This window comes from Mesoplodon mirus (assembly GCF_964341445.2).
Source record: "Mesoplodon mirus genome assembly, chromosome: 7".
Lineage (NCBI taxonomy): Eukaryota > Metazoa > Chordata > Mammalia > Artiodactyla > Ziphiidae > Mesoplodon > Mesoplodon mirus.
Genome location: NC_138983.1, coordinates 57955158 through 57973415, shown reverse-complemented (window position 1 = coordinate 57973415; position 18258 = coordinate 57955158). Strand labels below are relative to the sequence as shown.

Genomic DNA, 18258 nt, shown 5'->3' with positions numbered 1-18258 from the left:
TCTTTCTGCTTATTTTACTGCCTGCTGATACAAGTATCTATTTTCTCAAGGGTAGAGTAGGGCTAAGTAGGAGGAAGATAGCAGTCTAATAATAAGAGCTAGCATTTGTATATACTTCCTACATGCTAGGCACTATTTTAAATACTTTATATATACTAACATCTAATCTTCACAACAATCCTATGAGGGAGGTTAAACAGAAACTGAGGGATAAGTAACTTGTCTAAGGTCACTCAGCTGTAAGGAGCAGAGGTGGGATTCAAACCAGGGCAGTCTGGCTACCAAGCCCATGTCCTTATCACTCTGCTACATGGCCTCTCACTTCCCTGTGTTGACTCCCAGGTAGCTAACAGTCTGTATAAGCACTTCGCCTCAACTCAAGTTTTAGCAACAAGGCTAGGATCAGGAAGCCCAACAGAAAAATGAGGCAAGGATATGAACAGTTAATGCCCAGAGGAGGAAAAAAACAAACAAACAAGATGATTAAGTATATGAAGAGATCCTCAAGCTAGTGTGTGATTAGAGAAAGGAAAATTTTTAAAAATGAGATAGCATTTTATTGGGAATTTGGGATTGACATGTACACACTGCTATATTTAAAAGAGATAACCGGGCTTCCCTGGTGGCACAGTGGTTGAGAGTCCGCCTGCCGATGCAGGGTACACGGGTTCGTGCCCCGGTCTGGGAAGATCCCACATGCTGCGGAGTGGCTGGGCCCGTGAGCCATGGCCGCTGAGCCTGCGAGCCCGGAGCCTGTGCTCCGCGATGGGAGAGGCCACAACAGTGAGAGGCCCGTGTACCGCAAAAAAAAAAAAAAAAAAGAAAAAAAAGAAAGAGATAACCAACAAGGACTTACTGTAAATTAATTAATTAATTTAAAAATATGAGATAGAACTTCAAGTTAACACACTGGCAATAAGTGAGAAAGCTGAAAAATGTCCAGTGTTGGTGAAGACATGGGGATCTCAGATTCTTCATGCACTGCCAGGGGACAGACTGATGCAGCCATTCTGGAAGCCAGTCTTGTAATATTTGTCATGTTAAAGTACCTTACCCTATGACCCAGCACTTTGCTCCTCAGGATATGTATCAGAGAGATTCTTACACAGGTCTACAGAGGGCAACATGGGAGATGTTCACCACATATTTTGTGGCAGTGGGGAGTTGCCGGCAATCAAGTGTCCATTACTGGAGGAACAGGTAAGTTAAATGTGGTAGACACATGCTATGAAACATGATGCAGCAGTCAGAAGCAACAGGCTGGATACACGTGCAGCAACATGATGAATAGATGATTTTTAAAAAGGGGTTGATTCCCTGCCACCTACTATTATTCATTAATTGAACGTGACCATCTGTTCTAAAAATTTATTCCTTCAGGGAGTCTCTCAATTGCAGAACTCTAATTCCCATGCTGATCTAGTGATCTTGGGGGCTGAAGAATTAAGGACCCAGTGAAAACAACGAATTCCCCGAAGTACACCAAAGGCCATCACATAGGGCCCTCCTACTGGTTCAACTGGTTAGTGCTCATTCACCTTCAGGGCTCCTCAGTGACATAGTCACCAACTCAACTGAGGCTTCTCTGACTCCCAGCCCAGGTCAACACCCTCTTTGCACAGAATCCGGTACCTACTCCTGTGGAAGGTGACCCTCACCATGTTATATCGTGATTGCCTGTCTACTTTTACTTGCCTTTCCCAGTAGATCACGGGGCAAGAGCCATGTCTCAACCTTCTTTCCCAGCTCCTTGCCCGGTGCCTTGGATCACAATAAGTGGTCAACAGATGCTTTCTGAATGACTGTATGAAAAAATGAAGAATGAATAAATGAAATAATTATTTTATTTGGTGAGAAATGGGGGAGAAAGGTGGAACGCAACTGTCTCAGCCCTGGCCAGCCTTCCCCCACCTGAGGGTCCGAAATGGGCTGCAGGCAGCTTAGCTGTGGAAAACTTCCATCTTCCTCTCCTGAGCACTAGGCCCTTCCTGCCCTCTACCAGGCAGTTCCCAAACAAAGCTGAGGAAAAGAACGGGAGGGTGGTCCCTAAGAAGCAGCTCCTGGGACTCACAGAACTCCCTTTGGAGCAACAGCCCCCACCAGGCAAGTTTTAACTTGCCGATCAGGTTTGTAATTAGATTAGATGTGGGAGCACACGTAGGAAGTTGGCTCACAAGGACCTTGATGAGCTCCTGCTTTCAGGACAGTGGGGTGTCACAATGCACAGGAGGACAGTTACATTGATTGGCTTTCTGCTCTCAGTGGCCGGAGGGGCTTTGGGTCATCACATTGTTTAGGAAAGAGGGAGGAAACCTGAGGTGTGAGCTGAGGCCTAAGCTGGGCCAGGCGCGTGTCAAAGACGGCTGGCGAGCAGCTGGAGTTGGTGAAGCAAGAAGGGCAGTGATCCCAGCTCCAGGTCATCCCCACACAATGTGGAGCTTCAGAAGAAGCTCCTCCGACTCCTCCTCTCCTCTACCCCCCACATGCAAGCACAGGGTCACTGTGTCCCAAGGAAAAGACAAAGAGTTGACCTATTCTCAACCCAGAGCACACCTCGATGAGGGGAGAAAGCAAAGAGGTCACAGGTCAGGAGGTTTGCTGGAAAGTCAAATGAGCTATGGATCATTCAGTCTACTGGTTGGTCTACAGGCGGTCGGGAAAGCGGGGTGGCCCGACCAAAGGCACTGGCCTGTGTTGAATCTAGAGGTCCTGTGGTGTGGAGGCATGAGCTTGGTGGGGGGCAGGATGGGAAGGCAGTTTTCTTTTCTTTTTTGGGGGGTGGGGTGCAGTTTTCTTTTTAAAGCCAGCTTCCTAGGGAAACAAACTAAAGATTAGGGAGGAAGCAAGGAAGGTACCTGTGTAGAAAATGTGCCCCAGTTTCCTCGAATGAGGATGTTATTTTGTTTACTTCCCTCAAAAGGTAAAGATCAATAATCATAATAAAGCAGCCACGGTGGGTTGAGCACTTTACATTTACTATTCCAGATCCTTATAACCACTTGCAATGAGGTACTAGTCAATTTTACAAATGAATAAACTGAGGCTCAGCGAGATAACAAGAGTTATCCAAGTATACACATTAAATAAGCACAGGAATCACGATTCAAATCCATGTGTCTGTCTGGGGCCAAACCCAGTGCACATTCCCCTAAACCACACTGGTTCTCACCCATCTGACCATCCATTAGTCTGTCATAATATCCCATAGTCGCTGGGCCCTTACTATGTACCTGGGACAGTGATATTTTCAGATGGTCATAACAGCTAGCTGGGATAAGAGGGAGTCTGATTCAGAGGGACAAGGGTCAAAATCAGTAGAGGGCTCAGACCAGGTGAGATAATTTAGGCAAGGCTTAAGGAAGGCATGGCACGTTAAGCAGAGGACCAAGAAATCGAGATTACCCATCACAGGATTTCCAGGACAATCCCAATTTCATATCTTTAGCCTAGTTCTAAATACACTTCCATATCTTTCAATCTGTGGTTCATAACACACAGTCGCCAAACCGATGGGGCAGTGTGGTCAAGCCCTGGTTATTAGGGATTCTTTCCACAGTATAGGCTAGACTAGGCTCTCTCTAGGCAAATGATCCGTAAGAGCATGCTGAGGCTGGTACATCTCCTAGACATACTATGCACTAGGCATTGCAGTAAGCAGTCTTACAATGCATGTTAATCATCGCAACCACCCTATGCTGACGCAGATGCTATTATTGTTCCTACTTTGCAGATGAGGAAACAGCTGTTTAGAGCTAGGTTTTAAACTCAGGCCCTCTTTCCAGAGCTCTTGTTCCTCACCACTCTGCCACACACAACTAGACTGTGCTCCCCAAAGTAAAGACTGTGCCTGGCCATCTGTTCCCTTGCACATAGGCTGCAGTACGGGCCAGGAAATATTCGTTGAATCAATTCACTTCTAAGGCCTTAACACTGCACTGTTGATGCACACATTGAGTTTCAGTCAGCTCCTGGGCTTTACTTGCTAGTATTACTAAAGTGGGTCTCCTTGGATTTTACAGTTGGTTTTTGGTTTCAGCTGTAGACTGAAACACTTGTCCCTATTAATTTTTATCACCACAGATTTAACCATTGCTCTAGCCCACTGAGTTCTTTTTTCACATCTCCGACTCTTTCACCTAACATATCTACTACCTCTAAGGTTCATTTAATCTGCCCATTTGGTTGGCATTTATCAATGGTCTCACTAGAATCAGTGATATGACTAGTGAATAGGACAGACCCCTGTGGCTCACCAGTACAGTCTGCTTTCCAGTCTGATATCCATTCATATATAAACAATGAACCAGATCATTCACCATTCATTAGTTTGACCAAACTATTTGCCACATCATATTTTATTCATGTGGATACTATGAGAGACAGCCAAATACCTTGCTGCAACCCAGACACACTTACCATATTTACTGTATATTCCTGACCCACCAAGCTGGCACCCCTATTTAAATAAGCACAGAGTGGGTCTGATGTCTTTAAAGAGGAGGTGCAGGAGTGGACCATACCACAGTCCCTAGAAATGGAACACCCTCCCCCAGGCTGCTGAACTGGATGAGCACGGGATGCTTTTTACATCCCAACTGATCTTCTCCATGAAGACAGCACGGAACACAGAACCCCAGGATGGGATATAGCGTTGGAGAGGGGGGTGGGTACCCTGAGACTGTCAGTTTAGGCAAATGAGCTGACATCACTTTCCAGGGAGCAGTGTCTGGGTGGCCTGAGGTCAAGGCATGTGTCTGCCAAACTAGAAACGGGTGCATGCTGGAATTGGAATATCATTACTACGAAACAGGATTATCTTGAGCAATGATTCTAAATGGGATTAGAAATGACTCTTTGTTACTCAGAGATAATCAACCACAGCAGCGGTGGGAGAGACATCAAGCTCGGCACACTTTTCTGGGGGCATGGTGCTGGCATTCCGGGCACCTGGCCAGCACGCTCACCCGCCCTTCCTTGCTGGGAAATACTGGGAACTGTTCTTCACTAGGCAGCTGCGGCCACCTGGGACGAGAGCAAGCTCCACATCAAAATGCCCTGCTTTGGGGTCCCATGTTCTAGGCCCAGCTTCTTAGATGAAAAGGAGTGGAAAAGGAATATCCAAAGCCCTACTGCCTCTGCATCACCCATCAGATACTGGTGAGAGGCAAGTAATACCCCCACCTCCATCAAAGATAGGCTTACCTGCAGGAAATTCACTAACTTCCTGAGGTCACCAATCAGCAGCAGCAGCGCTAGTCATAATAATAATTGAGACACTACCACTACTACTGTACTACTATTAACTAAAGTAGCAAACTCTTATCAAGTGCTTACTCTGTGGCAGGCATTATTCTAAACACTTTACATATATTTACACATTTAAAGTAGCTCAGCTTATTATCTCCATTTTATGGCTGAGGAGACAATCACAGATAAGTGAAAGAACTTGCCAAGGTAGATGACTAGTAAGAGGAAGAGACAGCTTGGATGTGAATCCAGGTCGTCCAGCTCTAGAGCTCACGGCTCTACCACATGCTAGACAGTTACAGCCTGAGAGGACCATGGTCCGTGCTGGATAAGGCTTTCCTTTACCCTCACTGGTCTCCAGACCCTGCCAGTGCCCCCTACTAACTCTGGTACATCTCAACTTTCTTACTTTTAGGAGCCTATGCTCACAATGATGCTTATTCCAGAAATGCTGTCTTTCTACTCTCCACCTCTACCAACCAAAATCCTGTCTGTCTTTCAAGGCCCACCTCATGTGAAAGGGCCTCCTTTCATGATTAACCCCCACCCCAGCACTCTAGGCTGGTCTTCTCTGGGTACTGACCACATTCTGCCTCAATCTACCGTTAAAAGGAGGCTTGTTTTATCCCTTTTCTGAAAGCTTTTCTGAAGACAAGCAGTTTGTCGGTTTTTAGATTTCTCAAAAAATCATCCAGCACATAGTGGGTCATCAAGAAACCCTGCTGGAATTGACTTGACTCTTGGTCTTGGCACCCCTTGATTCATTGCATGGCTTTGCTCCCTGCATCTTCCCTACCCAGGTAGTATAGTCCAGTGGACAGAATAAGGGTTTGGGGTTCAGCGGGACCTGACTTCAAATCCTGGCTCCTCCTCTCACTTACTGGACAACCTTAGGCATCTCTGAGCTTCATTTTCCCTATCTGTAAAATAGGGATAATAATCCCCCCATTTTAGGATTGCAGTGAGGATTAGAGCCAACATGGGAAGTACTCGACATGGGCCTGGCACACAGAAGACACCCAATCAACCACAGCCATCATCATCACTATAGTCAAGAGATCAGATAGCACAAAGCCAGCCTCCTCGGGCCGAAGGAAGCACCACTCTGCAGCAAGCAGCCATGCTGAGAACAGGCTGGGGACCTTGGGAAGAGACTGTAGGCCTCCAAAGCAGGATAGACCTCCATGTTGTCAGGCCCCCCGGTACCTACATTAAAGCACAGGTACTGGGGTGCTCTACCTGCTCTGCCTCTGGCCAGCCAGCAAGGAAGAAGAGCCTCCCATGGAGGCTGCCCCAGTCCAGCTGCAAGAGAAGCATCAGCTCTTTGCTCTAAGAACACCTGTGGAGCTGTCGGCCACACAGAGAGGCCTGTAAAACCTCTCCTGCAGGTCAGCGATCTGGCTTGGGCTGCTGGGTTCCTAAAGATAGGATTTAATGCCCCCCCCCCCCCCCCCCCGCTTAGTAAGGTGGAGGGAAAATAAGCAAATGCTAAAAATAAATGGCTGTTATGAGAGGGAATTAAGTGGTCTTCAGCCAAGGATGGCGGCATTTTAAAATTAACAAAGCCCAGGTACCACATCCAGGAAGGCCTTGGCAAATGCGTGTTATCCACTCATTAGCTCAGCTCCTCAGGGACCCCAGCCAAGCAGGGAAGGCAGTGCCGGGAAGCAGTCCTTCCGATGCTGATGAAATGCACTCCGGGAGAAAAAGCAGAAGGAGGGAGGGAGACTCTTGTGGGGAATTTCAAACAGTTCTGCTGGAGCTTCCTTCTCTGCCTGGCAGTCTCACTTCTCTGAGGCAGGGGCTTTCAAGGCAACCAGCAAGCCCAAGTGGACTCAAATCTGAACCTCCCCCCACCACCCCACTGTTTCAGGATCTTTGGTTCCTGAAGCTCCACAATGGCCATACTATTTAGGTGGTCCTCCCTGCATGGCAGTCCAGGGACAAGGAAACCAAGAATGACGTGGGATGAGAGGCAAGCTCCCAGTCCTGAACCCTGCACCTTCTCCTCGCCATAAAGAACCATATGACACTTTGTGAGCCCACTGTATACCACTCATAAGGTGAATTTATCACTATTCATCAATAACTCTACTTCATGACATCACAAACCGTGTGAATCCACAAATCTTTATTCTCTACTAACAATCAGAATATATAGTACTCCTATGTAAGATACCATCAACTATAAGAATTCAAAAAATTCCAGGTGACCATAAACATTATGAATTCATTTTAACTCTAACAGGAATTCTCAGTACACCAAAGGTCACAATTAACAGTGAAAATATAGAGAGATGGTGGTTTTTTGAAAACTTTTTTAAAGTCTGTTTATTGAAGTATCATTTATGCATAGTAAAATTCATCCTTTTAAGTTGTACAGTTTGATGAGTTCTATGACCACCACTATAATCAACACTTAAGAGTATTTCCATCACCCCAAAAGTTCCATTGGGCCCCCCCCCCCAAACCCTAGCAGTCACTAACCTGATTTCCGTCCCTATAGTACTGCCTTTTCCAGACTGTCATATAAATGGAATTATACAGCAGGTAGCTTTTCATGTCTGGCTTTAACTTAGCATACGGCTTTAAAGATTTGACCATGTTGTTACCTGTACAAGAAGTTTGTTCTTTTTTTACTGCTGAGTAGTCCACTGTATGGATGTACCATAATTTGTCCATTCACCAGATGATGGACATTTGGGTGATTTCAAGTTTTTGGTGATTATGAATAAAGCTACTATAAATATTTGCATACAGGTCTTATTGTAGATGTATGTTTTTATTTCTCATGGACAAATATCTAGGAGTTGGTACTGCTGGTCTGTATGATAAATGTATGTTTTACCTTTATAAGAAACTGCTGAAGTGTCTTCCAAAGTGGCTATACCATTATGCATTCCTATCAGCAGGGATGACAACTGTTCTGCATCCTTATCAGCACTTGGTATTGTCAGTTTTAAAAATGTTGGCCATTGGAATAGGTGTGTAGTGGTATCTCATTGTGGTTTTAACTTGCACTCCCCTAAATGCTGAGTATCTTTCATGTGCTTATTTGCCATCAATCTCTTCTTTGGTGAAGTGTCTGCTCAAATCTTTTGCCTATTTTTTAAAAATTGGGCTATCGGGACTTCCCTGGTGGCGCAGTGGTTAAGAATCTGCCTGCCAATGCAAGGGACATGGGTTCAATCCCTGCTCTGGGAAGATCCCACGTGCCGTGGAGCAACTAAGCCCGTGCGCCACAACTACTGAGCCTGCGCTCTAGAGCCTGTGAGCCACAACTACTGAGCCCGCATGCCACAACTACTGAAGCCTACAAGCCTAGAGCCCATGCTCCACAAGAGAAGCCACCACAATGAGAAGCCCGTGCACCACAACAAAGAGTAGCCCCCGCTCGCCGCAACTAGATAAACCTGTGCGCAGCAACGAAGACCCAACGCAGCCAAAAATAAATAAATAAATTTATTTAAAAAAAATTGGGCTACCTTTAATTACTGATTTGTAAGAGTTCTTTATACCTTCTGGATACTATTCTTTTATCAGATGTGTTTTGACAGCTTATTTTTTGAGGAATTAGAATTAATACCATTTTTCTTCCAAACCACTATCCCCTGCATATACATGCTGATGAAGAAAACAGGATAGACTTAAATTTTCAATTTACAAATACCTTAGTGTCATTGGACAAAGGGTCAAGCAGTACTTAGTACCTGTTAAAACTCATGAGACTGTTTTTACCTCCATGATGAGCGCCCAACCACCATTAGGCTTTAAAGAAAGCTACATCTGGAGAAATGGCTGTCCTATAAACAGCTTTTGCCCCCCAGGCTCTGCACCTCCCAAAGCCCTGTTCTGGTCTGCCAGGCTCTTGGAATGGTCAACAGTCGTCACACTCCATTGCTGGCCATTGTCCACTGGGAAAGGTAGGAGGCTCCCAATCCACCCCTCAGTGAAAGAGCAAACAGTGGGGCCTGTGGCTGCCTGGACATCAAAGTAGAGCAAACAAGCCTGGCAGGCCCTGCCTCTCCGCCTACACATCCTGCAAATGCCATCTGAAGGAGCATCCCTGAGGGGGTCATGACTTTCAGCTTGTCACAGCACACATCAAAGTTTGCACCACACACGAACTGGGTGCCTGGGTTCGAATCAAGTTGCCCAAGAGCGGATACTCAGCCATTGTGTCCAGTTTTAATCCCGTGTTTTCCCAAGTAATTAAGCCTTCTTGCTTATGAACTTGTGACTAAGTAAAGCATCACTGAGAGGTTGTAACATCAAAGTGCCTTCCACCGTCTGTCCATGTTTAGTAAAATTGGATTTCTTTCCCTTCTTAAAGAAAAACTAATTGAATTTAGCTGAAGGCTGGGTATATTTGCACGAGCCAGTAGAGGCTGTGCTAAGTCACAGTGGTCATCCTGGGACCCTGTGGCTTAGCGTTTAGCTGGGCTGGGTCAGAGTGCAACATGGAATGAGGCACCCAGACTCAGGCTAAACAAGTGCCAGTGGCATGAGGCTTATGGAGGGATCACTGTGGAGAAGGGGCCAGCCCCCGCCAACTACTCCTCAAGTCAACACTACACCCAAGCTGTTACTAGGCTGGCAAAAGGATTGTCCTAGCAGAATGTTGGTAAATCTTTGGCAGGAGGGCTACTGAAGACAATGGCCATCACAATGCTCGAGTCCTTGATGTCAGCAGTCCAAGTAAGCTTCTTAAGGCAAAGGCTGTGATGCTTACTTAGTATCTGAATCCCCTTTAGCCTAGCATATCAGCACCTGACACAGTCTAGTTTTTAAAAAAGTCTGCTGGATGCATAACATGATAACATAAAGGTATGTCAGCACAAAGTTCCTCTCTCCTGAAGAACCAAAACTCTCTGTATCCCTTTTTTGCCCTGCTTGTCAGGAAACTTCAAATTAAATTCATACTCGATTCCACTAATTACCTGATTTACAGTGAGTACAGCCTGGTCCCATTTATGTAAAATTAGACACATAGATATAGATATAGATATAGTGATCAGTCTCTAGGTAGAGGGGATTCAGTTGACGGCTACTTTCTTCTCTATATTTTCTTTACAAAAACAATAAACCTAATTTTGGAGAAGAAAATCTCTAGTTCAATCCTGATAGAATTATCTTTCCTTTTACCAATATGATTTCTGATCTTGATCCAGTTTTAACTCTCCTGTGTACATTTATATTTGTATTTTGATTTAAGTCACCTTAAACCCTTTTTGTAAATAAAAGGAGGGAATAAATTATAAATAAGTTCCCATGCATATTTTTAACATTTTGTTTTATAACACTATTTTCTGTTCAAAATTAAATAAAATAGCATTCTCTTTACTATTCAAAATAAAATAAAATAATAAATACATATATAAATAAAGGTTCACAAGAAGATAATCTCCTTAAGTACAGAGACTACTGTGTTCATATCCCCAAGGACTTAACACATTAAGCAGCCAGGCACTAAAGGCAGTTGAGGGTGAAATGACTGGGCTTCTCTCAGGATATCACCTTTGAGCTTGTGGGCTGCCAACATTCTAAAGGAGGAGAAGGTTCTCTACTTTCAGCCTTGAATCACGGGGTGCTGTCCCTCTACTCGCCCTTGATCCAAACCCATTTCAAAGGTGGTGGCATTTCAGGCCTGGCCAGTATGATTCCAGAAGGGTTTGGTGACTGATGAGATGAGAATCAGCACATTTCTAATACAGAAAAACTTACTGGCAGATTGTGCTGGGATGGACACGATAATCCTTCAAGACCACTCCCATAGCACCTTACCAATGAGGCCTACCCACCCTGAGCAGTGTACTCCTGGCATTCACTTTTACCAGATTCTACTTTTCCTTTTTTTCCATTAGCACTTCTTATCTTCTAATATATAGTTTACTTACGCATTGTATTTATTGTTTATTGTCTGTCCCTGCCTCTCTCTACCCAGGGACCACCACTTGTACAGAAATAAGCTCTTTGAGGACAGGGATATTTGTCTGTCAAGAACAGTGCCTGGCAAACAGCAGGTGCCAAACAAGTTTTGTGATATGAATAAATAAATCCAACCTGAGACTATGCTATTTTCTATAAAAATCTGTCCTCACTGGGTATCAGAAGGAAGAGGAGGGCACAAAATAGAAGCTTAAAACACCAGTAATTTGTCCTAGGAACCGAGTAAATACAAGCTAACACTCTCACTTTGCTCAATGAGCATCACTGATTTGCTAATGGCCCTGGATAAAGACAGAGCAATCAGTTAAACCAACAACTCATTAGATTCAGAGAGAAGTGTCCTCAAAGCACATCTACTAGCTATGTGCTCACTGATTGGCAGTACTCTTAAGTACAGTGTTAATTCCTATTCTGTCTCAACGCTGATAAAACCAAACATAGAAGGGCACATACCCCCTCCCTTTTCTCCACCACTGGTTACCTCTTGCAGATGGAGATACCTGCAAGCTGGGAACGACTGGTGGGTGGGGGTGGAGGCAGGGGAGGGGGGTTATAAGTGGTAGAATAAGCACATGTGTGTTTGCGTGTAGAGAGGTCTAATGCGAGCAGCAGAGAATAACATCTCACCATTTGTAACCTGTAGCACATACATTATCTCATTTGATTCTCACAAGAATATAGTAAGAATCTATCTGCTCTGCAGTGAGATTCAGTCCCCTCACCCCCTCTGCTTTGATAATATCCTGTCCACACTGCTCTGATATCATTGATTACACTATACTCTGTTTCTCTACCTGCCTGTCTTGTCCACATTAGACCATGAGCTCCCAAGGCCTCTGATTCCCCAGTGATTAACACAGAGCCTGGTTCAGAGTAGATATCTACCAAATGTTTGTAGAAATAGTTGATTTCAGGTGAAGAAACAAGGTGCTCAGAGAATTTTGAAATTCAACTAAGGGTCAGAGCCAGGACTGGATTCCAGGCTCTCAACTGTAGAACCTATTTACATTAATTTTTCTTTTGAAGACTATGTGCTTAGAGCTAAAGAGGCAAATAAGGAGAAAGAGTGCTGAGATCAAGTTCACAACAGAGCAGCAGAGAAGAGAGAACTCTCTCAGCACAGCTTAGTCTCTCAGCCAGTCTGAGGCAGTGCCACCCCGACATTATAAAATACCTGTTTGGTCGATTTCCACCACATTTATGACCCTTCCAAAGGTGGCCAGTACTGGCAGATAAAATCCTTAAAGATCTGCTTGAAGGGAAAATGAAAATTTGCACCTCCCACTATCAATGTCAGTGGCTGTTACTAAAGTACCCAGTCTGCCTTCTTTGAAAGCATCTCTTTTTGCTCCTTTTCAATAAATTCTTTTGCATAATCACAGCTAGAGACTGCAATGTGATGGCAGCATCCAGCCCAAGCCGGGGATCTGGCAGTGGGAGGCAGCAGTGAGGTACAGTAAAACACACAAACTCTGCAGGCAGTCAGACCAGGTTCTAAATTCTATCTGTGTGACCTCAGACAAATCACTTTACCTCTTTGGGCTTCAGTTTTCTCAGCTGCAAAATGAAAAATAATAATATATATCTGGTGGGTGGTTGTAAGAAGTAGAGATAACTCTATACAAAGTAGACTGTTTCAATCTTTACACAACAGCTGCATGCTGGAGGAATGGGGAAGCATATAGGAAAACAGCAGGGCCTCCAATGAGAGGGAAGGAACGCCCCCACCTTCCCTAGTTTATACCAGAACTTCCAAAGGAACAGCCTAGTGGAGCCCTTGCTGGGGACAGTGACTGAAGACTGCTCAACATGGATAATGATAACGTAATCATGATGATAACTTGCACATGTACACTTAACCACTTACAACAGGCTTTCAAACATTTTGTTGCTTCAATAAAGCAAATGACTCGCCTAAGGTCACAAAGTCAATGAATGATGGAGCTGCGATCCAGAGCTACATCTTCCCTCTCCACATCTCCTATACTTTCCATTGCACCAGGTGTAGACCAGTTCCTTAGGCTGAGTCCATTTCCCTGCCTTTCAAGAAGACAGCAGGGGGACAGGCAAGGGTGGGAGAGGGTTCAGGATCGTGGTCTGCAGAGCTCTGGCAAAGGGAGCCCCATGTGGAAGGAGATCTCTCACCTGTCGTTTCGGTTGATGGCTGCCACCATGAGTGCTGTCCAGCCAAGTCTGTGCCTTGCATTGACATCAGCACCTTCCGACAACAGCCTAGAAAGAGACAGAAATATTTTCAGTGTATGGCTTATCATGGACATAAGAGTGGAAGAAATGAAAAATCAATAAACACGGAGGCCAGATGAATTTGGAAATAGTTATAAGGCTTTGAGAACTAAATACCCATCCCAGCTCCTCTGGCCACTCTCCCTTGACCCCAGGCTTCTCCTACCTCTCTCCCTCTTCCCTTAAATGAGTTTGCCTCTACTGTCATCCTCCCAGCCTACTGAGGAAAGAATGTGCCTTCCCCCCTGTCCAGAATGCTCTCTCCCTGCCTCTCTGCCTATTCTAAACCCACTTTCATATAATGGGATACAACCCTGGCTTGAGGACTCTCTCCCAAGTAGGCTTTCCTGACTCATCCAGTCCACAGATCTCTCCTCCTTCCTTAGAATTCCCCCATGCTTAGCACCAAATGCCCAATGACACTTCTCATCTATGTAGCTCCTGGTTTACAGAAGAATCCTACTTCTCAAGTTTATCCGTATGGTCGCTGTTTGGAAATTGGAACTCTGAATGCAAGGGAAGATGGAAAGAATGTTAGAAATGCTAGATTAGGTTTCTAGAAAAGTCCATATGAGCCTATTTGACTCTATATGCCAGTGCCTAGCACACAGTAGGAGCTCAGTAGCTGTTAACACAAGTTTTTAAGTATACCACTAAAAGCCTGAATTCTGGGTCCTATAATGTGGGGGTGGATAGAGAGAAGGAGAATGAAGAGAACCAACTCTTACTGAGCACCTCCTACAAGCAGGAACTGCCTCAGAACTTTACATACATGCTCTCATTCACTCTTCACACAAGCTTAAGGAGCTGGTATTAATGTCCTCTTTCATGGATGACATAATAAGTTCAGTGAGGTGAAATGACTCGCTGAAGGTCACAAAGCTAGTTAAGGGTCAGTACAGTGACTGGAACCCAAGTCGATAATGGCTCTGCAGCCTGAATCCTTCTCACCTCACCAACCTTCCTCTACACTGAACCTGACTCCATGTAACATGGAAGAGAAAAGACTAAATGGACTCCAGCAAATCAGCATGACATGTGCTTGGTCCTGTGCTGAATTCTGGGATGGGGGTGTGGAGAAGACATGGGGTTTCCCCTAAGGAATTTAGTTGTGGAGAGAGGACTCAGGATAGCAGGAAACCAAAGGCTGTCGTGTGTGGTTTCCCACCATAAGTGCTGTAGGAGGCCAGGAAACAGGGAGACCAAAAGTCAAGAGTGTTTCACCAACAAGGCAGGAGATGCTTATGAGGAATGGGCATTAGGGGGAACTGGGAAGCTGTCTACACTTCAGTGCGTTCTAGACGAAAGGGCACTGGCAGAGAGTCCAGAGGCTTGGGGTTGAGTCCTAGCATCATTCTTATGCCATAATCTGTAGTAACTGCCTCTCTGGACCAAGCCAAGTCTAACCTCTGTGCTGCCGGAGTAAGCAGGTGATAAAGGCTTGGGAGGATGAAGAGACACATCATGTACTCATTTGTTCACTCAGTCTGTGCTGATGCAGGGAATGAGACAGGCACTGTCAAAGCCTGAGGGGAAGACAGACCAGCAAGCACGTCACTACACATCAGACAAGTGCTAGGAAGGGGGCCTCAAGTTGCAAATGTACAACCAGGGAGCCTAACCTAGCCTTAATGACCCAGAAGGCCTCTCAGAGGAAGTGATGATAGAGAGTTAGCCAGACAAAAGGGGGCAAGGGAGGGAAGGAGTGTTCCAGGCAGAGGTAAAGCCTCTCATCAGAGTAGAAGGCAGCATGGGGTATATGAGGCCGTGAAAGAGGTCTGGCACGACTCAGGCACGAAGTGCGAGGGGAAAGTGTTGAGAGAGGAGGTTGGGAAACCCTCCTCTCTCACCTCTAGTTTGAAAGGTTTCTTCTGGTCAAAGTCCTGGGCCTCTTCCTCTTACCACATGCACTGTTAAGCATCCTTTATGCAGAAACAACTGTCCATAGCCAAAGGTGTTAAAGAGGCTAAGAACCCTGGGGATAATTTTCTGAGACAGAAATCTCTCTTTGCACAAAACCTTCCCTTGTTTAGCAGGCCAAGTGGTGCTGTGGAGAGCGCAAGTTTCTGAGAACTGAGAGACTGGAGTCTGATTTTAACTGTGATTCTGGTTGGATGGCTTCACTTCTCTGGCCCTCAGTCTATAAGACCAGAAAATCAGGAAGGGCTGATGAGAGGTTTCTGAGGGAAAAGACTTGAACTATGCCTTGAAGAACAGGAACAATTTAGAGAAGAGGGAGGAAGTGCATGCCAGTCAAGACAAAAGACACAAGATACTATTCAGAAGCAGGGAAGGCATGAGAAAGTATACTCAGAGACCATCAGGTAGATCCATCTGTAACAGCAGCACAGAAACAGGCAGCTGCCAAGGTAGGCGGGGCCTACCACAGAGCCTCAAAAGCCGAGCTAGGAGGCCAAGGCAGTGGGCATAAACCTTTTTTAAGCCATGGATTCCTCTGAGGATAAATCATCAAAGCTGATGATTCTTTCCAGAAAAGTGCACAGGCACACACACACTCAAAAGAAAAAAATCTTTCTTTACATACAATGCCCAGGGGTTCATAGGTCCCCATGAAATCAATAGTGGACCCTAGGTTAAAAACCCAATCTCAAGGGTTGACAAATGCCTGGCATGTGTGTGCTATGGTCCTGCCCTCCTGTATCTCAGTCAGAAATCATGAATCTCTCTCAGCAGCTCTTTCCTATGGAGCCTTTGAAAGAGCCTCAGAATCCTTCTCAACAGTGGTTCCAATCAGCTACCATCAATAAGAAGAAACCTATTTGCCATTCCTTAGTCTCTCACCATAGGCAAGTGGGGTTGTCATTGAAGGTTTTGGGCAAAAGAAATTATAGAATTAACCTAATAGCTTAAGCAGGCTGAATTTGAAAGGAGACAGAATAGAAAATGGGGACAAGGAGACCAATTTGGAGGTTTCTGTAACACAGACCAAGGGAGATGAGCTAGGGCAGGGAAATGAGAAAGTGCGCGTGAACAGAAGAAACTCAGTGCAGCCAGAACCCTTTATGCCTTTAGTGGGTCAGTGACCTGTGTTCCCCTGCCTGGGCCCTGAGAATTCTAGAAGCAGCACTCCTCTGGAGGTAGTGCTGAAGAAAGAAGATTGAGATGCCTCCTCTTCCTGCCCTTTAAAGGCTGAGTGTAGTGTAATAAAAAGAAAAAGATGAATAAAAGCCTCTGGAGCAAGTCAGACGTGGATTCAAATTCTGGTTCAGCTAGATAATGCTGAGCAAATCAATTCTGAGTCTCAGTTTTCTCACCTATCAAATAGGGACAGTAATCTCTAATTTGCAGGGATCCCAGCCCAGTACCTGGCATATAGCAAGTATTCGGTACAGAGTGATTTTTGCCTGACACGCTACCCTGTTTCTATCTCTTTGAAGGAACAAAGCGATCTGGCCTCAAGTTGGTAGTGGCAGGTTGGCAAGCACCCTGGGATTCTAACACAGGGTCACATGGGATGACCTGGGTAGTTCAGCCAGGCTGGCTTCACACACTCCTTTGTTCATTTATTCAACAAACATGCACACACTCACTCTGTGCCTGGCCGCATACTGGCTACTGAGGAGGAGACAAGACTGAAGTTCTTGCATTCCAGGACCTAAGCCAAGCAGGTTTTCTCTCTCTCTCTCTCTCTCTCTCTCTCTCTCTCTCTATATATATATATATATATATATAAAATGTGCATGGGTGTATTACGTTTTTCCACAAATTGCATTTTAAAAATATTTATTTATTTATCATCTATCTATCTATCTATCTATCTATCTATCTATCTATCTATTTATGGCTGTGTTGGGTCTTCACTGCTGCACGCAGGCTTTCTCTAGTTGCAGCGAGCAAGGGCTACTGTCGGTTGCGGTGCATGGGCTTCTCATTCAGTGGCTTCTCTTGTTGCAGAGCACAGGCTCTAGGTGTGTAGGCTCAGTAGTTGTGGCTCGCGGGCTCTAGAGCGCAGGCTCAGTAGTTGTGGTGCACGGGCTTAGTTGCTCCGCAGCATGTGGGATCTTCCCGGACTAGGGATTGAACACCTGTCCCCTGCATTGGCAGGTGGATTCTTAACCACTGCGCCACCAGGGAAGTCCATAATTGCATTTTAAGATATGTTCATACTGATAATTCATACAATAATTCCATTTTTAAGTTGCTAGTTAATGCTCTATGGCACATCCACCAGATTTTCCCTCTCTGCTCTCCCAGGGATACCCACCCAGCTAACCTCCATCTCTCAGCCACCAAAAGTAATGCTCAAAGAACATCCTCTTACATATACCCTTTTGGACCTGTGAGTATTTTCCCAGGGCATGTACTCAGAGCGCAATCCCTGGGTTACAGTGTTTATATCACTTCATTTAACTAAATAGTACCAGGGTCCTACAGGACAACTGCTCCAACTACCCTCCCACCAGCAGGACAGGGGTGTTCCTGTGTACCACGGACACTTGGCAGTAGCCAACTTCCTAATCACTGCAAGTTCAATAGGTGTAAAGGGATCTCACGTTGTTGTTTTAATTTGCATGTCTCTGATTACCAGTAATTTTGAGCTACTTATTATATACACATTAGCATGTTGAGGTTTCCTTTTCTGTACACTGCAGGGTTTTCTTTTAAGAAGAGGAACTGCTGGGAGAGAAGGCTTCTCCAAACTTGCTATCCTTTCAATGAACAGTGTAGAAGGAGCACAGGGCAGAAGCAAGAGACCTGCGTTCTAGTTCCAGTTCTGCCACCTCCTACTCTGACATCCCACAGAAGGTATATTATCTCTCTGAGATTTAGTCTCTTTATAGGTCCACTAGGGTTTTA

At 45.2% G+C, this 18258-nt stretch overlaps 1 protein-coding gene across 1 annotated transcript in view; it reads right to left on the bottom strand.

Moving 5' to 3' along the window:
- Positions 1 to 18258, bottom strand: part of CLPB (ClpB family mitochondrial disaggregase) — a 148823-nt gene that overhangs the window by 99644 nt on the left and 30921 nt on the right. Inside the window, exon 3 of the mRNA XM_082626742.1 lies at positions 13342 to 13428. Coding sequence (XP_082482868.1) covers positions 13342 to 13428 — 87 coding nt within the window. The remainder of the gene's footprint in view (positions 1 to 13341; positions 13429 to 18258) is intronic.